Source organism: Brienomyrus brachyistius, unplaced genomic scaffold (genome assembly GCF_023856365.1).
Source record: "Brienomyrus brachyistius isolate T26 unplaced genomic scaffold, BBRACH_0.4 scaffold40, whole genome shotgun sequence".
Lineage (NCBI taxonomy): Eukaryota > Metazoa > Chordata > Actinopteri > Osteoglossiformes > Mormyridae > Brienomyrus > Brienomyrus brachyistius.
The window spans coordinates 732,259-759,371 of record NW_026042315.1 but is presented as its reverse complement, the minus strand read 5'-3'; the positions used below and the strand labels follow the sequence as shown (position 1 = coordinate 759,371).

At 41.1% G+C, this 27,113-nt stretch overlaps 2 protein-coding genes across 2 annotated transcripts in view; both read right to left on the bottom strand.

The window, feature by feature from the left end:
- LOC125722564 (cytohesin-2-like) overlaps nucleotides 1–26,127 on the bottom strand; it is a 178,490-nt gene extending 152,363 nt beyond the window's left edge. The window contains exon 1 of the mRNA XM_048998735.1: nucleotides 26,094–26,127. The gene's annotated coding sequence lies outside the window, so the exon portion shown is untranslated. The remainder of the gene's footprint in view (nucleotides 1–26,093) is intronic.
- LOC125722633 (cytohesin-2-like) lies at nucleotides 23,191–23,810 on the bottom strand. Its single transcript, XM_048998811.1, has one exon. It carries the CDS (start codon nucleotides 23,713–23,715, stop codon nucleotides 23,191–23,193), a length of 525 nt encoding a protein of 174 aa, XP_048854768.1. The 5' UTR covers nucleotides 23,716–23,810.
- Nucleotides 26,128–27,113: the final 986 nt, after the last annotated feature.

Genomic DNA, 27,113 nt, shown 5'->3' with positions numbered 1-27,113 from the left:
GATCTTGTTCCAGTCGAGTGATTTCCACCATGCCGTTGCGGGCCTCACGCAGATCGTACAGGATAGCTTCCACGGCCCCCTCCAACCTGCCGGCGGCCGCTCGGATGCCCAGGGTCGATAGAACGTGGGTCAAGGCGGGTGTCAGCCGATCGGTCCAGAGGTCACGCAACACAGAGTCAAAGTGTATGTAAAAGTAATTTCTGCCTGGAGGAAACAGACAAGGGTGTTGTCTCTGACTGGGGTGATCCACTTCACAACCGTAGCAGTTTCTCTCTTGATGCTTCCTGATGACTGAGGTTAAAAGGCCCACTATCATAGCCTTAATACAAGCCAACATCCCACGGCAGAGAGCCGGTCTGGAGAGAAGCGTGCAGATCTCAGGCGTCGGAGGGTCCTCTCCAGGATCAGAGGCCGGTGATGATGGGGGGGTTGGAAGGAGCTCCCCGGGATCAGAGGTCAGGGTTGCTGCTGGAGCCTCATTGTCCCCGCTTTCACCGTCGCTATAATTTGCTGCTGCTGCTGCTGCTGCCATGATGTTTGTGAAAAGGGGTTGTAACAGAGTCCACTTTATATAGCGACGGTGGGTGAGGGGGTGAGGGGGGTCCTTACGGCGTAGGTTTTGTCATCTCTTGCATCTGCTTACGCCCCCGACTCTCCTTAAACATCGCTTGGTAGTAACCAGACTTTTCTTGAATCATCTGCATCCAAATCAGAAACGGTATTCTCAGGCCAAAACAGTCGCATTTAGGCCACTGCCATATATTCACCATTCTCTTGTCCAGCTCCCCGGTCACGTCCCACTTCATAATGGTGGTACGCTGTTTACGAGCATCTCTATAGTGCATCTCCATTCTTCCAGTCTCGACCTCAAGGTCGGGGTCGGTGCTCTCCTCCATCATCGGGGGTAACGACAGTCTTCAAGTTTCCCCATTCCGTTTCGGAAAAAGTCACCAGATACGGGTCGTCTTTCGGGGGGTCTGGGCCGTCTCCGGTGACCTGAAAGACGCGCAGTTCCTCCGCAACGTTGTCAAAGAGGCAGACCAGTTTATTCCCGTTGGGCAGCTCCCAGATAGCCCTCGGGTCTTCCGACGGTCGCATCATAGGTACCCGTCTACGTGCCGTATGAATCTTCCTGGGAGCCCCCGGAGGCTGCATAATGGCCTCCTGCTCCTGTTGAGTCTTAGAAGGTGAGGTTGAATCTTTCATTTCGGAAGTCCCAGACATGTCTGTATTTTTTGAAAAGATAGAGTTGGCCCTGCAGCGCGAAGCTCCCTATATTCTACACGGCCTGCTCGTGGGGGCGTGGTACGGATGAAGATGATGCCTCTAGGAGGAGGAAAAGGCCCCCCGCTCGACGTAATACAATTTAATTGTCTCTGTCACCCCATATCTGCACGGTCATGTATGACAAACAAAACTATAAACAGAATTTACTGGCGGGCAAATTGTCAGACTTGATGTATGACCAGGTGGTACGGCCTTGATGATGCTACTCGTGCCTGTGTAAGAAAATTATCTGTAATTTGGGACGTATGTGAAAACAAAACTTTAAATAGAATTTACTGGAGGGCAAAAGTGTCAGACTCGATGTATGGCCCGCGTGGCCGGGTAGGGGGGCGCCTCGATGGCCAGGTGGCACGGCCCTGCAGAATTTACTGGCGGACAAATTGACAGACTCGATGTATGTCTCGACTTATGACCTTTACAAATTGGCGCCATACGCCGATGTGATACAAACGCTCGCGTGAGGAAAAAACACACGGTCAAAACTAGCGCCGAGCGTTTTTATTGGACGATAGACCCTGCACCTCCTCCTCTCATTCTTTGCTCCAACTTTACCATTTTATCCCACAGTCTCTCACAGTTTCTCTCAGACTCGCGCAGCAGCACGCCTCTCAGCTCTCCCGCATCGCTCTCTCCGAGGATTATCCAAAGCCGTGCGGACCTTTCCGCGCTACCGCACCAGTATGTGAATAAGTCCTTTGCTGATTCTCCGAAGCCCGGGGACCTTACCACGCTACCGCACACCGTACGCTCGCGCTCCATCAGGTAACCCAGCCACGCTCACTCCCGCCCGCGCCCCACAAAATAATAATAATAATAACTTATTCAAATAACACACGCTCATAAGCACTCTCATCAATATCATTTTTAAAATAATACACACTCATAAGCACTCTCCTCAATATCATTTTAAAATAATAAACATTTAAAATAAGCATTTAAAATAATAAATAATTAAATCCAAATACCATTGCATCACTAACACAACCAACCCATGCCCCCTAAGCCACAATCATTTAAAATAATAAATAAATAATTAAATACAAATACCATTGCAGCAGTTACACAACCAACCCCCGGGGAAGAAGACAAAAAAAAATATTTAAATAAATAATTAAATCCACATGCTATTGCGTCAGTTACACAACCAAGCTCAACCCACTACAACATAAGCTCCGCCCACTGAACTTTTGAACGTGACCTTTGACCCGACCTGTCATTTTGACGAAAGCGGTATTGCATCTCTCTCTTACATGAAATTACTTTCTAAGAACATTTTATTTTGTAATTCAAATTTTTCTTATTTTTCAAACCAAAAAGTTACAGCACTCTCATATAATACACTTCAGCCATTCACATTTATAAAACAATATGACCAATCACTAGTTCAACCTCCCAGCCATTTATCCTTCAAAAACATGGCCCTAGAAACATTCCCACATTTTCATTATACCTCGTCTCCCATTTAGTCTGTCCAACATTTTTTCATATGAAGCTGCCTTAATCATCTCATTGGTCCATTCCTTTATATTGGGGATTGTTGAGGATTTCAAATGCCTTAATATTACCCTCATGGCAGTTGAGTCCCACCATCACAGCCTTAAACTGTTTATTATTCACCTTTGGCAATTCCACTCTATCTCCTAGCAGAGAGAGTCGGGTTTGCGGGGTAAAGTAAAGCCTAGCCATTTGTCCAGGAGACCAAGAACTCTACCCCAAAATGGATATACCTGAGAGCACTGCCACAGCATGTGTAAATAAACCCCCATCTGCCTTCTAAAATTCCAACACTGATCAGTATTAATTAGTCCAGTTCTATTTAGTCTAACTAGTGTCCAGTACTATCTGTGTATAATTTTATACTGAATAAATTTACCTTTTACTTCCCTAAAATATTTCCCCACTCTAGAAAGTATTCTTGACCATTCATCTTCTGCATTTTAACACTCGTGACTCAATGCCTCAGTTGCAAAAACTTCCAAAAACTCCCTCCTCCTCCTACATCATACTTACTCTTTAAGTCTGATTATGACATAAACATCCCATTTACGAATAAATCCCAGAGAGTTTTCACCCCTTTGGGTTGCCATTGTTTCCATACTTTTTACTATTTGTATTTGAGGATTGTGCCAAATTGAGGAATATGGCTGCATGTCATGTGATACTTTAAGCTTCTTATGTATTTTGATCCATATATTTCTCGAAAAAGATATTATCGGGTTTGTGTTTCTTATATTGTCCCCCCATTGTGACAGAATGTGCAGAGGTTGAAATAGTGAAGCCAAATTGCTCTCGATAGCTATCCAGTCCACATCAGAATTCACATTCTTCCAGTGATAGTAGAGTTTGGCTATTTCAAATGACATGCTATATAATCTAACATCTGGCAATCCTAGACCTCCCTTGTCTCTGGGCGAAGTAATTTTAATCCTAGGTTTATTCTTTCCCAACAAAAATCTTTTACTATACTCTCGTACTGTTCAAATATCCTTTCCGGAATATTAAATGGAAGCATCATAGAGAGATAATTAACTTGAGGCACCACAACCATTTTAGTAACATTAACCTTCCCCCCATAAGGATAATTTCAATGCTTTCCATTTGTCCATATTAGGTTTAATTTTGTTCAATGAGGGTTCAAAATTCTGAATTATTATTTTGTCAATATATAAACAGGTTTAAATTTCATGTTTATAGTTCAATTTTATGTTATATAAACAAAATAATTTTAATACAGTGCATTTTTTTTATTAATTCAACAGCACCCATGTTCAATCCACTTAAGTTTGGAAGGTGTATTGGAAGGTAACGTAGATATTTCTTAAGTGGGCATCCAGAGATATCGTCTCCCCTCCAAGCACCCCTTTTCTCCACTAGTTCTGTATGGAGCTCAACAGGAGGAATGGAGAGGTAGATAAAGAGGTTAGTCTCAAACATAATGTAATAAAAAATAAAGAGTAAATACAAGCGCCATGAAGCAGTATTGAGTTCCAGCAGGCCTTGACTTACAGTAAAGGAATTGTAAGGCAGACATGCTAACAAAACAGCTTTACATTCCCAATTCCAAACCATTAATGGGCAACCTTAGAGTGACGACGGCTAAAAAAAACCTTAGCTATAAGCAGGAATGAAACATTGTGAAAAGCCAAGACTCCACATGAAGGTAAATTTGATCCTCCGCCTATCGCAGTAGATGCGTTCCAGACCCATCAGCGATAGGTGAAAATCCACGATACAGAAGGATCATATAATTTTTTTTTTAAGTTTAAGCCTTAAAATACCCCTCCCACATGCTTTAAACATATGTAAACTCATTAAAACACATATATCGGGCTATGTTAAATGTCGGGCTAAGGATATGAGTAACATAATAATAATAATAATAATAATAAAATAATAATTTTTAATATGTATACACACACACAACTTTCTCTCTATATATGTAATGGAATATATAAAAATTAAAACATATATGGCTCTTACACATTCTTTTCATCCTTCTTCATGTAGCATACTGTTGATTCATTCAAACCATAATGGCGAACGCCGTCCGCATAACGCTTTCCTTCCCGAAGCACATCCAGAAGTTTTACCTTCTCCTGAATGGTCAACGTCTTCCATCGTAGGGCTTAGAACAAAACGAAAACAATCGGACCACAAACAATGTACGGGATACGCAGAGAATTGTGAGGCGTCGGAGGAAAATCCGCGATATAGTGGGGAATCGCTGTAATGTGAATTCTGCCAATCCTGGTTTTCAGCACCATGGACAGAAACCTGTCGTTTATAGGGACCTATTATGCCCATTTTCACTGTTCATAATTGGATTTTTATGGTCTGCTAGAATAGATTCACCCTTTTGATAGGTGATATCCTAGAATCCAATATATTATTGCAGGGCTGTTTTCATTTGATGTTAACCAAATGTGATATATTTATTTTTACTTTTGATATCTCGTCCTTTTCCCCTTATCTGATAAGAGCCGCTGTCCGCTGAGACAAGCTGGTGTGTTTTTACTGCTCACTGAAAAGTGGGTGGTGCGGACATTGTGTATTACATCACACTATGAGACAGTCACTGATTGGTGGGCTCTGAGGGGGCAGTGTGACCTGAAAATCATCCATCAATCAACCCAGGATGGGGGGCCAGCCCATCGCAGGGCACACTCACACACCATTCACTCACACATGCTCTCCTACGGGCAATTTAGCAAGTCCAATTAGCCTCAGCATGTCTTTGGAATGTGGGGGGAAACCAAAGTACCCAGAGGAAACCTCATGACGACATGGGGAGAACATGCAAACTCCGCACACATGTGACCCATGCGGAGACTCGAACCTGGGACCCAAAGGTGTAAGGCAACAGTGCTAACCACTGTACCGCTCCTGAAAATCATGAACCATTTTAAATATTGAAGTATTTTTGAAATATTTATTAATTTTAAATATTTATTAAATCAAAACATTGGGCAGTATACATGTTATAGGTACTTATTAATGAATAAGCAATATAATAAGATTCAATTTTGCTTTCACTACTTAAAGCGCCAGAACATCGTATTTGAAAAATTCAACAGCAATATCCCTTACCAGAAATCAGGAACAGGTTAAGAAAATCCACAGACTTCGTCGCGAGCAGTTTAATATACGAACTATTTCCTTCTACCCAACTCCACACACCAATAATATCACTGCGCAGCAGATATTGCCAGGGAGCTCGCGCTTGTGTCTAATGCGCAGTGATACGAGTAGTGTACTTCGATAGAAGCCCGACATTTCTACGGCTGATATTTCCAAACCTGAACAACTCCCAGCAGAACTTTGATGAATAGATAGCATTAAGGCCCCTCTAAAATATCTTTTTATAGTTTTGGGGTGAACCTCCCATTTAAACGAAGTACATGGTGGTGCTCATGAATTTGAAAGCCTAGATGCCTCACCTCGCTTTTCCACAACGAGTCAGCAGCGCCACCATCTTGGAGCGATAATTAGACATAAACAAGCAACATGTCAGGGTGTAGATGGAAAGATCTTTTAGCCATAACTTCTTTACTAATTAACGCATTTATATCTTACAATTATGTAGAATAAATAAACAAGCCCACCACTACTGCCCCCCCCCCAAATTTATGTAGTATTGCTCATAGTATTCTCAACAAAAACTAATGCTAGTATCCCGTCAGTGTCACAGGCAAGTAAACATGTTATGTATCTTATTTGACCGTACCGCAGATTTTTTTACCTGTGAAATGTGGTTCCCTGTTTTCTAGTTTTAACATTCCTCATGTTGTTGCAGTTTCGAAAATAGTCGGTTCACTAAGTCATATCTATGAATCCTCTATTTCACAATTACCATGCCAACATCGCGTATCGCCCAAGGAGGCACACAGGGTTTCAAATCTATGGCGGTGCTGCCTACGCTACTACCAGTCACATGACACAGGAGCTACCGAATACCCGCCAATCGGGAGCCGGCTAGATCAACCACGCCCACCCGTCACATAGAGGAGAGTGAGGCGAAAGAAGCGAATCAGTTTAAAAATGTCACCATTAACGCGGTATTTAGTAGTCTGGAGATATTTTACTTTAAGCAAGGCACAAAATAAAGTTGTAGTATTTGTAATAAAATTTGAAGATTAGCCATCCCCAAGGAGCTGACAGGAAAGCCAGGTACAGGTTTAGTCCTCCTTAATCAGCTTGTCGGTTACTAAATGTCGGCAAATAAGCTTGCCTTTTTCTGTGATTTTTTTTCAGTTTAATTGACACTTAAAGAAGTAATCTGAGACCTGAGATATAACATTAGCAACGATGGTCATTTTTTACACTCATGGATTTTAACATTGAGGACGTGTGTCACATGTCATTTTCACATAGAGGGAGTTTAATTGTTTTTATCTGTGTCTGTGTGTCAACATATGTCTATTTAGTTATGTCACTGAAATGTATGATTAGTATTGACATTTCCATAGACTACTATGTTTTAATAAAAATGTATGATCCTTTGGGAGTTGGGCAATAGAACGGAATTGTAAAGTATCAATAAGAAATACTATTAATGAAGTAGCCGCCGTAACCTTTTGCTTTGTATGAAGTGTGCATACAAAACACAAATAATGCAGTTGTACTGTTATGTATATAATTTAAAAGGTATACTTGCCAGCAAAAGATTGAGTTAATAAAATTAAATGAAAAGTATTAAGACCCCTTGTCATTCATAGTATTATATACTTCTTAATTTTACAAAGACTTTTTTCCTATCATATTTTTTAGTTTTTGAAGTTGATAATCTGGAAAACTGCTGCCTGGGATCAACTATCCATTCTTGACTCTTGGAATAGGAATTGAAGTCGAATCAAACAGCCTTACAGCACCCTCTTGTGACATACAGTAATATGGAAAACAGAACAATTACTAACTGAACGCAACATCCCCCCTTTACTTATGTATTCTTCTTCCTGCAGCAGCACTGTCTTCTATAAAAGTCACGCTGTCACGATCGCGGTCGGGCGAAGCGGCGATCGTGCGGGCAGGCGTGGAAATAGCAGGCAGACAGGTGAAGTCGGGGCAAAACCAGGGATTTAATGGGCAAACGAGGACTGGAAAACACAGCACACCTACAAACATCAATGACGGACAAGGGAAACCGGGGAGACCAGGACTTAATACACAGGACTAATCAAAGTAACTAGACAAAGCTGGAGACGATCAGGGAAATACATGTGGGTAATCAGGGGGCGTGGCACACACGAGGAGCGGACGAGCCGGGCATGACACACGCCTTACCTGTAACATCCATCCATCCATTTTCCAAACCGTTTATCCTACTGGGTCGCAGGGGGTCCGGAGCCCATCCCGGAAGCAATGGGCACGAGGCAGGGAACAACCCAGGATGGGGGGCCAGCCCATCGCAGGGCACACTCATACACCATTCACTCACACAAGCACACCTATGGGCAATTTAGCAACTCCAATTAGCCTCAGCATGTTTTTGGACTGTGGGGGGAAACCGGAGTACCCGGAGGAAACCCCACGACGACATGGGGAGAACATGCAAACTCCACACACATGTGACCCAGGCGGAGACTCGAACCTGGGTCCCAGAGGTGTGAGGCAACAGTGCTAACCACTGCACCACCATGCCGCCCCCCCATAAATTCATTTTTCCATTTTTATTTTCAATAATATTGATGTTAACTCAGCATCTTATTTTCAATGTTGAAAAAGTCACTTTATATCAAGGTTTCGCCACCATTATTTTTTCAATATTGAAAAAATGACCAAAAATCAATTCAGTTTCAATGCTGATAATTTAACACTGACCATAATTCAATGCATTTAACTATACTTCAACGCTGAAACAATAATATGATGCTATCTGGGCTATGAATAATTATTTCAATTTATATACAGATTCCAAGCCCATATAGGTGATACACAGGTACGTAATGGGCGTCTTATGTCTGAGGTAGCCAGCTACTGTGTTTGATAACCCACCATCATAATAATAGTTTCCTTGCACTAGTATAAACCAATTGATCCCTCTTGCAATAACCTGTGGTATGAAACTGAATAAAATGTATCGTACCAGTCTTGGGGAAAACCAGTGAGAATCCACTGTGAAACAGCACTGCGCAAATTCTCATGTGTTCCTAATGACAAGGGCAAGACTGGTAATCAAATTAGCCTCTCAGCAGGAGTGTTAGTGTAAAAGCAGGGCTTATTGACACAGATAATAAAGCTTGTTAGAATGCGTAACATAATTATTTAGCTGGGCCCAGAAGAGGTGAGAGCTCCCCTAGTGGCTACAGGAGTGCATTTTCCCCAAAGCAGGTATAATGGATGGTGGTCTTATTGCTTTTAGACCACAACTTGGGATAGAAGAACAAATCAAATTATTTTCCTCATTTAATATTCAGATTTTAATTGGGCTTAAATTTTAGAGCACAGTGTGTTCTAGGATGGTACGTTATGGATATTAGTCTCTACCACATTCTAACGCTATAAATCCGGACCTTTTCCTATGTTTGATTTGGTGGCTGCCAGGCGTTCTGAGTAGTATAGTGACTATGGTAGGCGTGTGATTCCCTAAGGAATTTTTTGTTCTGTTCTGTGTGGCAAATACATATAATGCTGACATTTTTCCTGGAAGATTTGGGATTTTTCATCCCGTGCCTTAAGGTATTTCTCTCCAGCTCTAGGGAGTCTCCCCCGAAAACACCAGTCACTCACTAGCCTTAGACTTATGCTTGCTGACTTATTCAACACCATGAAGGATTAACAGAAAAACAGAAACCTATTAAAAGGCTGCACCATATCATGATATGCAAATAAACATCCAGCATCATTGTTTCACAGGGAAGTACATTATTTATTGATAATTATAACCCTAACCCTTACTTCTCAGCTTGACAAACATAAGGTGCGGTGTGTGAACATGTGAACTGGTTGAAATGCAAGTGTCTCACAGTCAATGCATAAGACTTGAGAGCCCTGACTTTACTTATATAGCCCACAACATGTTTATGATTCATAAATAAATCTGGCCAGCAAATCGGTCTTTCATTTTCCACAGAATAAAAAAAACGATAATGTTATCCCGCTGATAATTGCAGGCGCGTTTCACCCCCGGCACTGGCTGGAGACACAGGCAAAAGGCATACAATCTTATTGAGGTACAAAAATTATTCCATCTACTCTGCACTTCTGCATAACTTCCATCATAGTGCCAGTTTTTGCGGTCAGCAAGTTTATTACTGTAAGCGCCTCCATAGTAGTGCCTCTGAGGAACTGAACCGGACTTTCGATGGTGTCTCTCACATGTACATCATACATATATATATATATATATATACACTCACTCTCTCTGGGTCTTTCACGTGATATGTGGTCAGCCACTATATGGGAGGGATATTCAGGCATAAATTAAGGGCATATTTACAAGCCGCACTAGTGTACCTATGTAACCGGTCATTCCCTGCCTATACTCTGCATTGTGTTTTGGGGTGTTATCAGGTGTGTGTGGGGTGCAGGAGGAAGGGATATTACAGACGCCGTTGTCGTTCCTGGATTTTATTGAAACTGTTGGGAACAATAAGGAAAGGGGTAAACTTCATATGCTCTGGCCCTCTCGCTCTCTCTGCACAAAGTAAAACAATGTATATACTTATGCATAGACGTGTTTTCTATCCCCTGCTTATGATGAATAATAAATCAAATATAATATATATGGGTCATAATTATACAATTGATTTACTAACTCGGGGGACCCTGCCACTAGATCCTCACCTCTTCCCACGTGTGCAATACACCAAAGGGAAGAGGAAATGAGGTCGGGACCCTTATAAAGGGGAAAAGACAGAGGGAGGGGCGATGCAGGACAAAAGCATCATGGGAAAGTTTAAAGGATATTGTACCCATCAGGTTAGACAGAAGAAGGAAAACAGAATCTTGTATAATTATAAGTTAAAAGTAAAATAACAACCTGTTACACGTCACCTACACTTCAGACTTCATCCTCAAAATCAAAGCAGTATTAACACAAGCAACATGTTCCATCTCTTAAATCCAATCTAACATTTAAAAATAAAGTCTGTTTCAACTGGACTTTTATCTAAGAAAAACAAACATTTTATGTTCGAGTTGTTATAAAACTACTGAAACAAATAATTGGCTATACTGCAGTTCCGCTGTCTTGTTTGGCACCCTAAATTATGTCCTGCATTCTGTGGAAACAAATGAAGGCTGAGGAATGTTACGTAACACAGGTAGAATGCAAAAACTCTACCTGGTGTAATTCAGTGCATAAAACCAATGGTCTTAAGTGTGGTGTCTTCTTCGTAACACTCCCTGACTTTTGTATCCATGACCATGAGATAGGGTGGGCTGCTTTTCTTCCTTCCTTTGACTAGTATTCCTCCCTTTCCTCCCAGCCTTGGTTGGTGGGTCAGGCAGCATCACCTTCTTTTAATAGACCCAGGTGTCATTTATCTTGAAATTAGGTTCAAGTGCAGAAAATGATCTAGTCTTAGACAATCTCTGAATTACAGAGAAATCTGATTTATTCTGAAACTGTGAGAAATTGTTCATCTGTATTTTGCTGCATTGCTAATTGTTGATGTGTGTGCCCTCCTTGTGCAGTAAAGGGGAGATCACATGCAGAGCTGGTTTTCTGTAGTTTCTTAGCCTGAATTAAAATAAAATATTCTCTTCATATAGGAACCAAGTCTCTGGCTGGAAATTTCTACAAAAGGTCCATCTTCTTTTGCCGTATCAACACTTAAATGAGAAAAGCAGACAGGGACAGTATAGGTGACAGCAGTGACTGTCCTTCCATGCCATCCAAATGTCCAAGGGGTATGACCAGAGTACACATGTACAAAAAATTATATATCAAAAGCAAGTACCTTTGTTGAAACGTGAAGGTAATCGTTTACAACATAACAATTCCATCCTAAAAAAAAGAATTTGTCTGTGTATTGCCTAGGAACAGCTACAATGTTAAAATGGTAAATCCCAACCAACCAGAGCAAGAACTGACACGTTATTTAAGAACTGAAAGAAGGAGAAAATTGAAAACTTTCTTCGTGGGATCAATAACATATATATTTTGTTTCCCACGGTCCTGTTACTAATTCAAATCTTAAATCCTGTACTTTGATATTTTGGGCTGAATGTAATGACAGCAAACGTAACAGCTGCCTCAATGCAGGTGAAGGCAGCCCAGAGGGTCCAAGAGGTCAGTGGTCAATTACTGCATAGGGATCAAATCTGCAATCAGAAAATTACTGCATACATGCCTTTATATTACGGTCAAGCGGAGAGTCAGAGCAGTTTCCATAGAAACAACGTAAACAAACTTTACCGTTTGAAGCACAACAAACTCTGAGTGAAAATGGCGCAGAGGTGAGTAGCTTGTTAGCTCTCCAAAATGTCTTTGAATTCTTCAACTGATGTTGTGCTACTTCGATTATTTAGCCTTTTATACTATAATGAAATAGTAAATGTCTATAATACAATAAAAAACATTACATATTTTTTTAATATTACATATTTTTTAACGTCATTTAAAGTGCAGTGGTTTTTATTGCTACTGTGGTTGCTAATATTTAAATAATGACAGACTATTTGGTTAGTAAATTCATCTCAAACATGCTAGTTTAGTAGGGCTTCCCAACCTTTCGATGTCCGCGGATCGGTTTCCGTCGTAGAAAAGTGTCACGGATGGGTAAGACGGCGGTATAATTTGGGGGTTCCCACGCCGAGCGGCGGGAGATTGACGGTGTATACGGACATGCGGGGCTAATGGCGTATTTCCGTACATCAATACGGGCAGCTTTCTTTCCAAAACGGCGCGATCCCCTAATAAACGGGACGGCTGGCTCCTCTACCCCCGGTTGTCTGCCGCCCGGTGCAATACTCTGCGCGGACGGTACCGGAACACCGACCGGAAGTTGGGACCCCCTACTGTACAGGGTGGTAGGTAAATTGTTAAAAAAAATTTGGGCCATTACTTTCGGAGTAGGCTAGATGCTTCTAAGTTTATCATTACATCTATTTACATTGTTACACAGGATTAACACTTTCAAATATTCTTAGCTTGGTTAGTGTTAACTCAGTTCTTGGTAGTATTCATCTGGGTATTCATTTGATGTGGAGCACAGTTGTTTCGTATTTGATTCTAGTTATAATTTGGTGACATTACTGTTTAATATGCTATTGCACTTACAGTATCGTGCATTTTACAGTCGATTTTTTTTGCAATCTTGCTCGCTGTTTCTTTTATTCTATGTGACCCCTGTAATTATTTATTATAATAATTATAACAATTGTATTTTCTGTATGGTTGAAGAATTTCCAGCTCTTTATTTATTTTATTATCTCTCTTAAGTGCTGGTTAATCTCTCGTTTATTCCCCAGAGAGCGAATTGAGAGAGCTGATCGATGGACCAACACCCAACACTGGGAAGCCTGGAACCTGTGGGATGAAGTGATCAACTGGGGAGAAGGTGTGGAGGAGTTCTCACCAGTGACACTCCCCACTGTCCAGGCTGGGGGGGTTAAGGGGGGATTGGGGGGGTCTACTGATTTGGGTAAGGGAGGGGAGAGTGTGGGAAAGGATGGACTGCTAGCCAGCACTAGTATTTCATCTCAAAGTCTTCAGAGTAATTACGGCCTTTCATCTGAAGACTGGGAAATTTATAAAACTTGCTACCTTAACAAAAAAAAGAAAGTCAGGAAGGACCGGAAAAGCCGGGGGGAGGGTGAGGTAAGGGGGCAGAGTAGTGAGGAATATGTGGAGGTACCAGAGTGGGGAACATTTGAGGGGAAGGCCTCCAGGGTTGTGATGGAGGGGACAGAGGCTGGTATTAGTATGATGGATATGCTAAATGGAGGTGAGGAGAATGGATGTGAGGTGGGAGTGAATGTGGAGGAGGTTAAGGGAGGAGGAGGGAGAAGTACAGGGAATGCTGTGGAATATGTGGTGTCACAAGTAGGCAGAACTTGGCTAGAACCCATCCAGGAGGAAGACCTTGAGGAAGATGAAGAAACAGATGAGGAGCTTCAGGAAGCAGAAGACACTGATGCTGCCACAGTGGACAGTTGGCAGTGCATGGCAGCATATGTAGCCAGAATATGGCTGCAGACTTTACAGGAAGATGGACCTGAGGAAAATGAAGAAGCTGATGTGGTATTCCAGCAGGCAGAAGATGCTGATGCTACCACACTGGTCAGGTTTCAGTGTATGGTGGCATCTGAAGACAGATCACAGCTACTGACTATACCAGAAGAAGGACCTGAGGAAGAGGACGAGACTGAAGTGATGAAGACAGATAAAACAAAAGAAGATGCCGATGCTGCCGAGAAGATCTACAGTGAAGAAGAAGTATCATTCCATGTGAATGCCGAAGATCTTTCTGAAGATCATACTGAGAAGAGCCACAAGAAGAAGAAGATGAAGTGGTGCTTCTTCTGCTGTCCCCTGCCCTTCAGAAGAAGTAGCAAGAGGCAGTAATTATAAGGTTGTGAATTCAGGTTTACAAATGACTTAAAGCAGTAATATAACTGCATTATTGACACCTTCACAATGCACTGTAATGCATCCATAAATATATTATAGACATGGGTATAAATATTGAAGAAAAAAAAGCATAACACATTATAGCCATGTTTATTATGGATTAATGGCCGATATAATGTATTATGAAGATATTTATTGTGTATATATAGATCAGAGCATTCATAATGCATTATCAAGATAGCTATAATGTGTTATGCCTTTGTATAAGTATTTACAGCCGTGTTTTTAATACTTTTATAAATGATTCATAAGGCATTAATTGGGTATTTATTTATTTATTAGTTATATGACTGCTTTAAGTAAAGTTAAGTAAAGTGTTTATTTTCTTTTTCTTAGAATACCCGTGTTAGAGCCCTGCATTGGGACTGGGATCCCGCGGGACCCAACGGAAAGTGATACTGTTTAAGTGTTAATGTAGCTATAAGATACGATAGGATAAGATATGCTGAGTTAAAATATAAGATAGGCTAAGACGAAATATATTAATATAAGCTAAGTTGAAATATAATAAGATAAGATAGGCTAAGTTAAAATATAATAAGATAGGTTAAGTTAAGATATGACAAGATAGGCTAAGATAAAATATGATAGGCTAAGTTAACATATGATAAGATAGGCTAAGTTAAAATATGATGATAGGCTAAGTTAAAATATAAGATGGGTTAAGTTAACATATGATAAGGTAGGCTATGTTAAGATAAGAGATTTGCAATAAAACATATTTACTTTTCAAACTGTGTCTTTGTCATCTTTTCAGTGTTGTGTCTGTCTTTGTTTGATAATTTTGAATCGTTAATTTATATCTGTCACTCTCCTAAATGTCAATAAGCAGAGACGGAGGAATGGGAGGAAGGTACAGTTAAGTATAAATGATAAAGTATCAAAATCACAGTGTTGCCTTATTTTGACGCAGAGAAAGTAATTTCAGTGTTACTACCACATATGAGTTAACGGCTGCAAATGTTGGTGTTAGAAGTGCCAGTAAATAATGCGGCGTAAGTTTAACTCCGGTGTGTTTCTGAAAAACACGCAGCCTGCCTGCTGTCATTCGTCGCACGTGTAGGAGGCTATTCTGGTAAGTAACAGGTAAAGTTGTCATTTAACGTAATGCTAACGTGCATTACCAGTTAGTAAGTGTTTTACTATATCACACACCTTACGTCCTTTATAGTTTTAGCCCGGTGCACTCTGTATCCATGCTAACTAGCTAGCTAATGTTAACATGACGCAGTACAGTCTTCCAGCTTGGGGATTCCCACCCCTGTCCGCGGCCAGTATTCCGCAGGGGGGTTTGCGGAGGTGTTGGTTGCAAATGCAAACGATCCCTTCATGTTCATGCGTTGTGTCCTAATGTGTAAATAAAAGATAACTATCAAATTCAATGTTCATGTCCTATTATACTAGATAAGACTGTAAAATAGTTTGCCCTGCATATGGATGCCATGTAGTCAGAGTATGATCAAGATAGGGTGTGAGTGTGGAAAAAAGACAAATGTAACAGTATTTGAGGGAAGAGTGTGAAGGAGGGAAATGTAGGGAGAAGGAGGTTCCTCGGAGCTCCGAGATGTGTTTAGCTGTAATAAATCTGAAATATAGCTATATGACATAGTTTTTGATAAAACCAGCATTTATTTTTTAGGTTTGTCGAGCTCCGTCAAAACAATTAGAACGAGTTCATTATGTAACTGGAACCCCTCTCACATGTAAACACAGTGACACACTACAGCATTGGTTTGTTGTCTGAGGCTATGATACTGACCACAAACACATTCTCAAATTTCACTGCACCAATCACAGCATATGCAGGCAGAAAAATGATCGCAAAAAACATTCAGCATTAGACTCTAAAACCGTCTGTAATGTCTGTGTTTATCCAGTGGACCATAAATTAAAATAAGCTTTCCTATTTCAGTTTCTTTTAGATGTTATAAAGTAATAAATAAACAATCATAATAATTGAACCATGTATTACTGACTATCAGACAACTTCAACAAGTTACCACATGGATGCAAAATCAAAGATATTCATTTGCGCCTGGCACTAACCATGTATTCCTTCACAGTACTAAGCCATAGAAAGGGCCCCAATGAAACCCCTGCATTCCTGCATCGCAGATACTCTAATCTCAGCATTTATAAGATTATATTTGTACTACCTGCCAATTTTTATATTAGACGAGACTAAAAATTGAGAAATATCTATATGCAGAAGTAGTTTTTCCTGATAAGAAGGATAATATCAAGACTGTCAGCATTTACAAATCGAATTATGACATATCTGAGTAGCCCAGACTGTCCGGAAAACAAAGCCGTACAGCATATGTGGATGACTAATGTACATACAGTGTAATAAGCTTATAATCAAATGGATAGAAAAACGCTCAATAATAGACAGGATTCAGAGGGTAAATAAGGTGCATCATGTGGAAGAGAAGTTAGGTGGCGTTGGGGTGCATTGTGAGTTTCATCTGGTAGCTAGAAAGGAACAAACAGGGCTTTAGGGGGGGGGGGGGGGTACTTCTCCTGGGGCTACATCGCTCTACCTTTTTTTAAAATGATTTATTTAAAAAAAAATCTTTTCTCCTTACACTATAATGGCAGGTTTAGGACTAATACAGTACAGTCATAACCAGTGTCAAGGATTCTATGCATTGCTACACAGAGACAAGTCCAGATATTGAGCCCAAGGCTAAAATTGTGGTTTACTTACAAGTGCACTTTGCTGGGCAGTGGGGGTGTTTGTCCTTCTCTGCTCACATTTTCCCCTCTTATCCTGTCTTCTCCTCCGCAGCCCTTCCTCCTTCTCTCTGTTGCTCCTATATTCCCTCCCCTCCAGTCATCTATGTTCTCCTTCCTCTGCAGTCTCTCCTCTTCTCCCATTCTTCAGTTATACTGTCTTCTCTGCTCTTCCTGTATCCCTCCTGTCTTCTGCTCCTGTCATCTCTTCTCCAGTCATCCCCTGCTTCTCAGTCATCTCTGCATCTTTTCTCTCATTTGTTTGCTTATTCTTTGATTGTTTGTGTTATTCGTTAACCCACCACCCAATGCTGGATGAGTCTTGATGTTTTTTGTTCTTTTTAAAGTTAGGCTTCTTCCTGTGTTTTTGTGCCATATCTTCTGCCCTCTTCTGGTTGTGGCAGTGCATGACACGGCTGGAAAAATAGGGTTTATTACAACACACACATCAAAACCAAAAGGATCAGGATGGATCCAAAATAAACAGCAAATGACCAGGAATGAACTAAATGATGGAATAAACACAACTAGAGAACTATATACATACATACAACATACAGCTATAATGAACCATCAAAGAACAGAAGCAGAACAGGCACTTAAATACACAGCTAACAAGACACAATGCAGGACAGTGAGAATCATAACCAATAACAAGGACTGAGGGCAACCCAGGAACAGGTGTTACAGTTAAACAGCACTGGTGAAATCAAAGTGACCTTTCAGCCACATGGTCAGCTCTGCATCGCCCTCTGCTGTTTGCATTAGAAGCTGCTTGAAATTCCCACTCTCCTTACCAACACCTCGAAAAGCCAGGCCTTGCTGTGCCAAGTACTTAACTTCAGAAGATTTTTCCTCACTTGCTGCTGCTCTTTCCAGCTCATCTGAAGGTTGAATATTAACAGGATTGATCTTCTGAATCCATGTCATCAGTGCTAATCTGTGGCACTGCCTGTCTTTATGTGCACTGAATTTCCCCAGTGCCTTTTCCAGTTTCACATGCCAGTCTTCACAAGAGCTGAATGTGTCTTTCATGCCAGTTTAGACATTTGTGTTACAAATTATTTTGCACAGTAGAAACAAAGAACCCCCCTTAAGACGAGGGGGGCTGTAAGGGAGCCCAGTGTGATCTTTAAACCATTTCTCCTGAAAGCAGGGTCTCCTGTTTGATAGACGTGACATTTACATTTGGCTGATTTGGTGAAGGTCCAAGCTCCTCCCCCCTCCTCCCTAATACACCTTCATCTTCACCTGCCTGTCTGCTCTCTCTCTCTCTCTCTGTCATTGACTCACACTCAGTCTCCCTGATTAAATGCTGTATCTGAAATACACACCACAGGCCAAACTAAGAAGCATATTAAACTAACATCAGGATCAGGCTGCTGTGACGTCATTATTCACTCTTAACCATCAATATTTGCTCCTTTTCTCACTCCCCTCCATGTCGCCTGCATTCTCTGCCGTCAGCAGCCTCTTGCTGTCTCTCCCTCTTCATCTTTACTCTCAGCACAGCAGAGTTTACATGAAAGCAGTTATCAGTAAACAAGTGGTGCTTCTTGGCATGATGCTCAGGAATGGATTTCTAAGGATTTGTTACCTGAATGAGAATGATTAATATATGAAGAACCTTTGACTCACATACTGTATACGTCTATCATCTGACTGGCACTAATTATCTCACTGTCTGTACTTACTTTCCTGCTTTTCTGTGGTTGCCCAAAACCTCACGATTGTCACACTTCCTCTTCATGATGACAAGCTACTCACTGTGAATAAAAGTTGACTGTAATAAAACTACCTGCATTTACATCACACATTAATAACGCAAAATGCCTTAAGTAAGCAAGTATAGCTTTCTACAGTAATGGAATATAAAATTAATTAAACCTATTACTGTCTACAAAATAACACATTCAGCACTATATCAGACTTTACATCAGCTTTCTGACCATTATAAATATACCTGAGTGAGCACCGTTGTTAGTTTCTAGGAGAATGTGCAGTTAATAACATTTCCAGGTAATTTAACCAGCGTAACTGCACATGAGGCAATTATTATAATTATAAACGTAGTAGGGGTAGGGGGCGCTATAGAGCGAAAGGGTGACTACGCCACTCTGTAACTGTCGCTAAGACGGTTATTTTATAATCACCTTTTGCTGGTTTGATTTAATATAGAATGTATACTGTGAAATGTATGTCAGTGCCCTCTGCTGACTATTTAATTGATCCGTGTTAACCCTTGAATACATGGTTAGGTGACGGAATAGGGTAGGAGTAAATGCATGCTGGGAGATTCATGGAGTCAACTTGTGGTTTGTCGGCTTGTCACGGCAGGATCTGTAATAACTCCTAAGCATTTGGTCAGAAGGCGCACACAGTAATTTATATTTATTGTATTTACTTGTTGTCTTGTATTGAAAAGTGGAATTGCGGTGATGTATGAGCCGCTGTTTAGCGGTAATATCATGGATCTTTTAGAATGTCTTGTAAGATTAAATGTAATGCAGGAATTTAATAATATGTTTATTTTATAGTTTTTCACGGTGTCTAGAAGAATAAAGACGGAATTAACTTCAACATCTGTCAGGCGTATGTTTTCTGTACCAGATGAAGAACTTTGGGAGCTGTTATATCTTATATAGTAAAGGTAACCTTACAGTAAATGACGTCTGCTGTCATCTGACGCTATATAGAAAATGTAATTAAATAAGATTAAATTTACCTTCTGCGAGGGGCACCCTAATATAATGATATATAAAATAATTATAATATAATATAATTATATAATTATAATAAACATAATATAATTATAATATAATAATACACTGCTGTCTGTCTGCCATACAATAAATAAAAGGGGGAATTGGAATTGCATATGACTATGGAGAGAATGGTTGTCTATGGTGAAAGAGGTGTGGAAATTTTTTCTAATTCACATAAGGGACAGCATAAAGGGTTGTTTAATTCAGTATCAGAGGAATTCATATATTTGTGTGATTATGATAATCACACTATTATAACTTGATAGTACATCTCTTGAATTGAACTAATTACAGTGTCATGTATAACACTGCACTTTTTAATACATTGTTTGGCAGAACAGACTGCAAAACTGTAGTCTCAATGGAAAGCTGGATGAAATTCCTAGGGTGGCGTAGTCAGCTGTCCACTGAGTCTACAGTTTTGTAGTTCGGTCTGTCACAGTCTGGCGCAGTTGACAGGATAATCGTCCTGAGAGCAGAGACGCGTGTTCAGTGTGAATGACTCTTCAGTTGTTTTTCTATTTTTAATTACCTTTTTATTCCTATCCATGTCTTTTTTTCTTTTTGTATGCTCATTATTCAGCCAGTACAGCTGTTTTTATTGTAGTCGAAAACAACAGTGAGTGCTAGTCACTGGCAAATCCCTTGGTTCCCGGTTCCACTCCATCTGTCCTCTGGTGGTCCCCTTGAGCTGTGGACCCCTTTCCAGTGTTCTGCAGCCAGATCCTCCTGAGCCGCACGGAAGCGGAAGTTGGCAAAGTGAGATGCGGCAGTAGGCCTATGCATGCAATTGACTGGAGTATGGAGAGTAAAGCCTTTCGTTTTGTTTAATAAAAGTTGTCCTTGTATTTTCTCATATGCGAGAACATCACAACTGCCACTACACTTGTTGATGTGTAAGTGTGCCCTATTCAAACAATAAAGAGAAACTACATGCAGCACTGAAAAACTATTCCATGGCCAAAAAAAATGTAAACATTCTTTCTATATCAGAAGCTAGTCTCTGACTGAAATTTCTATAAATCTTTATATGAACTGATAGCAATTAACCTAAGAGTGCATGCTTGGATTGTAGTATCTGCATGTACTGTGGAACTAAAAAGAATCATAATCAACATATATAATTATGTAAATGAAAAACAAATACGTTGCATTTTCCTTAATAGTTTTGCACGTTGCCATAATTTATATTTAATTTAAAGTATGAAGCACCCAAGCAAAGTTTATGTTGAAATAATACTCAAGATTCTTAAGTCTTAGCTCTGGCACAGTGGTGGATCTAGAAAATTTTACATGGGGTGGCAAGAGATTTTAACAGAGTGGCATGGAGGTTCAGTGAGAAACCGACTATCATTCAGAATCGTGGAGCTCAGGAGCATACTTACACTGAAAAAGTGACAATTTATCTAAGCATTTGGACTCTCATGGTTAAAACAATGCTGATTGTACTTTTCATTATCACTGACCAGTTGTTTTTCTTTGTTGTGCTGTGCAGCAGAATGTTTCACAAACATATCCAAATTAAGAGCCATTGCACGCTGATTCTCAATGCTCAGCAGAGTTTCCTGGTCTGCGGTGTTCATGCCCTATTGTGCTATTTTGAAAACATAGTTTTGGGTAAATATTAGGAGGTCATGGGTTGCGGATTTTTGGGCTGATTTCATAATGTTATACAGCAGCAGACTGCAAGGGGAAAAAGAAACTAATTATTATCAGTGCAAGTGGCTCCTAATCCTGAGTAATGCTGGATCTCTAGCCACCTAAAGTAAGAGACAGATGCACACGGAAAGCAGGGCTGCCGACTACCATGCATCTGGCATGACTTTCACGCTCTCAGACACTCACGCAAGGAATCTTCCACTATATTATTCCACTATAAGCCTAAATGTAGCTACATCAGAAGCGTTGGTGTAGTTTGCATACCCTACATACCATTTAGAACAGGGGTCACCAACATAGTGCCCACTGGCACCAGGATGCCCCCAAGAACCACATGAGTCACCCACGGACCTGTTCTAAAAATACCACAACTCACCAGTGGGCAGCGACTAAAATTTAATTTTATCTTGTTGCTATTCTTCTTTAATCACATTTGTATTTATATAGATTTGAAAATGACAATATCCAAAAAAGCATTTCAAACGTGTTTATTCTACATGAAGTTTAGATAAGTTTAGGTAAAGTCTGTTCTGGTAGCCTTTGTATGGCTCAGTACCCGTGAAGTAGCTCTCAGTTTCAAAAAGGTTGCTGACCCTTGATATATAGTATACCCCAATCTTGGGTGATATGTCCTAATCAGTAAAATAACAGTCGGCTAAATTCCGCATAGTGATCTCATTAACTGCGTGTTGTTGCTGAAATACATCACACAGACGTCGGGGGAATGTCGAATCATCAGAATATGTAAGATTTATACATTTGGTTAAGTTGAACGCATTTGCTGTTGAATGCAATTCCTATCACATTAACAATTACTGGTTGAAAAATTGCTGTTAGTGTCTTAAATCATACTGCTGTAAAAGTAAAATTTACAAGAGAAATCAATATGCTTAGAATATGGGTTAAGATGGAAAATAATTTTTCCATCCCAATCCCAATCATGTTGATGCAAATTTACAGCAGTGTGGATTCTCAGAAAAAAAGGTTCTCTGACATAAAGATCAGCAATACAGTGCAAATAACATTTAATTTCACATTTATACAAAAAAGGACAGGGCATTTCGATGATAAAATCTGTAGTGAACAATAAGTCGCATCAAAACAAAACCTGGAATTCGGTCATGCTACCTTAAGGTTAAACATTACTTTGTGAGACCACATTATAAAGGCAAAGAATGTCTGCAACAACAATTTTGGGCCCAAATGTTTGAGTGGGCGATCATAGTCAAATAGTCAGTTGTTTTGTGCAAAGTTCCTTGTTCTGAAATAAATACTTTCTGCAATAGCTCATCCAAACATATTCACACAGTCTTTATCGTTCAATGTGTAGAAGAACTGATCATTCTTCTCGTAGGCGCAGGTAGAGGTCAATTGCCTTATAAGCATCCAGAGGAACATCAAGACCATTCTCTGCCATGACAGAGGTGCACAACGTGAAGACATCATCATCACAAGCAATGTCACGTCTGTGAATGCAGTCATTTTCACAGTGGTTGACTTCTTCCTCTGGAATCTGGCACAAATAGTCCTGTGTGTTCTATAATTCTGGCACGAAATACATGACATCGGGACGTCTGTGGGGGACATGGTGGTTTCCTGAGGGCCGAATAAGGTGACAACTATGATGCTGATGTGGCGCGGGGTGAAAATGAGTCTGACACCCCTGTTTTAAGAGATCCATGTTTTTCTTGCTGCCAGCATCTCATAAAAAGGGTCAGCGCTCACAGCAGCAGTGATGCTCTGTATCCACTTGTCCTTCTCCTCAGGGGTTGGCGCCGAGATGCGGTACACCACATGATTGCCCTCTACCAGGCGGCCGTCCGCCTCCGTTTTGCAGGCTTTCATCAGCTGTCTGCTGTTGTTAGGGATGTACAGTTCAAAGCAGTTAGGCTTCCTGAGATCCTTCACCTCACGGATGCTCAGATTCTCCAGCGGAATGATCACCCTGGGTTTCTTATCCGTAGTATGTTTAAAGTAGTAAAGGCAGTTATCCATCAGGATGAACCACCTCCTTTTCCATGTTTTCACCCGTCCTCCTCCCATTTTGAAGAGCCAACCCTCTCTGTCAGGGTTGAAGAAGGCATTGTTCCCATTGTCTTCAGGAATCTTGAATGGCTCATTCTTTATGCTCTTATAAAGATTTCGGAGGAGATCATCTGGCAGGTTGCCTCCATCATTGATTCCTCGATTCATGGAGATGAACCTGTCCACACTGGGCTTGTCTCACACATTTGGATTATGAAGGCTAGTGTTTAGCATGATTATGGAAAATGAAAGTACATAGCAGGTGTCAATGTTCTGGAAGACTCCAGGATTACATTGACAGTACCTCTGCGCAAAGGCCTCCATCATCCTGTCAATCTTTTGTGCTTCTCCTGGCAGACGGAACTGCCTGAGAGCCTGTACCAGGTTGAACCCTACGAATTCATGAAGCCCAAGAAATGTTTGGAGGACTTGGATATTGAAGTCGTCTCTCTCACCCAGGTAATCCCCAATGGCTGTTTTGTTCAGCCCCTCTCCCTTGTATAGGAGCTGGGCGATGTCCTCAGACGTGTGCCGGAGAAGATTGTTTTGTACCATGAACAGGATACCCTTCTTAGGGTCCATGTTGAATTTCTTTCTTCCCATGGCGACATGCCTATTCTTTTCTAAGATTTGGCTGCGTTTGGTGCTGGATTCAAGGACCTCCACTTCCATGAGGGCCTCTCTCAGCGCCTCCCGCAGCCTCTGGATCTCCAGCAGAAGGGCTCCTTTCCTCAGCCGGATGTCCTCAAGTTCAGAGTGCTTCTCTGGACTCAGGTCCATGGAGACTGCAGCAGACAGGAAAAGGAGATCGTCAGCGGGTGTGGAGCTCAGCAGGTTGGCCATCTCTGCCAGTTTGGTTGTTGGTTCAACTCCCATGGCAGAGTAATCGTAACATTGTTAAGCCCTTGAGCAAGTCCCTTAGACCCAAGTGCTCTGACCCCAAACTCTCCTCACTTCGGACAAAAGCATATGCTGAATATATGTAATCCCAAAGGGCAGTTACAGAAGACCCCAGGACCGGAGTAACGTGGGAAGCAATTACTGATGCCTGGAAGCTTTGGGGCATGCAAATAAACTGCATCCTAAGGCAAATGGCTAATAAAGAATGCTCTGAATGCCAGGCATTCGTCCAGCAGTGAGATCGTAGAGATAATGAATAAAGATAAAAAGTGTGAATAAAGATAAAACATTTTGATTGTATTTGCGAAGCGATGCTGGATGTGCTGAGCTCGCCGGGAAGGTCATGTGGTCCGCATTCCCTCCCCATGCACACGTGATCAGCTCAATCACACCGAAATTGTCGGTTTGCTGCCCTTCAGGGAAACAATCTAAAGGGTGTTACGGGAAAAGTAATCGATGCAAAAGCCAATGATGTTCTCCTGGTGCCTACCCTTGTTTATGTTATCGTTACTGACACAAACAATGATGAACGATAATAAGCATTTATAAGCCATGATGACTGCACCATTAACGTGGAGTTGCACTAACGTCTGTTTTTATAGCTAACCAGCAAGTCAACCTCTCACCCTGGTAATGCAACAGCGCCGGTTAAACAATACGTTTACACAGAGTGCTTGTGATCAGTGGCCTATACTACGAATCAGGGTTACTGGCTTATCGAGGTAACTTGACGGATTTAAGGTACCACAGTTTAAATGAACTTCATATTTGTTCATCGGGATGTCTGAATCGGTGCTAATCAGTACTATGATGCCAGTTATGCAATGTAGTTTTGATAAAACTTTTCTGTCATTTAACATAAGAGGAAAAAAATAGTTATACTGTAGTCAAATTGGCTGATATAAAATCGTTTAAAACTGTGACAAATTTTGCCTTTATTTACAGTGTATACTTCCAGTCACAAGGTAGCAGATACGGATTTCTGAAATAGCAAAGATGAAGGTCAATGATTAATATCCCTCATCTCTTTTAAAACTATAGGTAAGATGCTGTTTTGATATCCTGTCTAGGGTTGGAGTGTAACAGTATTCGCGGGAAAGGGGAATGGGATAAAGGGACAAACAGGGTGAGGGCAAGAAGGGAACACCAGTGGACAAAGGGATATTTTTTGTATTTTCATTTTTTTTCATGTATAATACTGACACTGAACAAATAACCCAGTGCAAAAGACTTTGGGAGTGACCACAGCCAAAATAACAAACAAAATCCCCAACTATCAATTGCGACCCACAGCTAATCTCACCTAAGTGCAAAAGAAAAGGAAACCAAAAGACAAACACTCCACCTCACTCCCTGACCAAATAAACAGAGTCCAACACACACTTGCAAAACAAAATTGCAGTCATTCCCTATGCAGCAATACAATCACACATACATAACTTACACACAAGTCAAAGCAACAAGGGGGCTAGTGAAGACGTAAACCAAAGGAAACCAAGGGGGGAGACAGCAAGCCAAACTGAGGTCGCGGGGGGGACCGGAGCCTGTCCTTGGAACAACAGGCGTAGGCAGGAACCAAGCCTGGGCAGGAGTCAACACTCTGCAGGGCGCAAACACTCACAACTCAGATTTGCCAATTAACCTACCCTGCGCACTTTTGGACTGTGGGAGGAAACCGGAGCCCCTGCTGGAAGTCTTTCCCCATTCACCAGATTATATTGCCAGAAGACTGAAAATTAGATATCAAATACTAGAGTGACATAAAAACAAAAAACAAGTTTGCTTGTAATGAGACGCAAAACAGAAGATTATCTCTTTTTATATTTTGAGAAAACATTTTAACATTTATCCAACCGGTCAAATGGTTTAATACTTCATACAGCAGCATTTCTAAACTCATTCCTCAGCCCACCAGACAGCTCCACGGTTTTGCTCTGTCCCAGATCCCTGCATGCATGAACCAAACAGTCACCTTTTACTGCTAATCATGCTTTGAACTAATACTGCAGTCAGTCGTAAATGTTCCCATGACATTCTTTTCGTCACGACGCACACTCGGTACATACTGGTTGAAAACCATTTATAATCCTTCATGTACCAGTCTATGATGGAGCACCCCAACCTGGGCCGCCCATCCAACATGGCAGATTTCTGCCCCCTGGCCCCGGAGACTAACAGACCAACCTCTGGAAACAGGGAACCAGGGGACATGGGCCGCTGACTGGATGGGCAACTCCAGAATGAGGTGAAGCAGAAGGTAGACTCCACAGCAGAGGACCGAGGAATGTCGACCAAAACCAGGGAACCTGAAGTGGCAAGAACACAAACCAGGACAGACATATAAAACCCAAGCAAAGGCATCAGTGGCACAGCCCACCAGCTTGTGAAAGATGGCTACCTGGCATCATGAATCCCTAAATCAAAAACCTTTGTGATGGCAACTTTACCACCCAGGACTGATCCCTCCTAAAGACCTCAAGTTTCAATGCAAGGTTTCCGAAAAGTTTTGAAACATTAGTCCATGTGACTGCTGTGGTATTGTTCCAGGCAGGGAAAACAACTTAGGAGAACATTTCCGTGCATGTTGGGTGTTTGTGGTACTGTTGGGCTGAGGGGGTAATTGAGTGACTATTAACCTTTGAAATCCAATTATATTATTTAAACAG

Coding starts and splice junctions, on each gene's coding strand:
- LOC125722633 (XM_048998811.1), bottom strand. CDS start 23,715: ATGAATCGAGGAATCAATGATGGAGGCAACCTGCCAGATGATCTCCTC.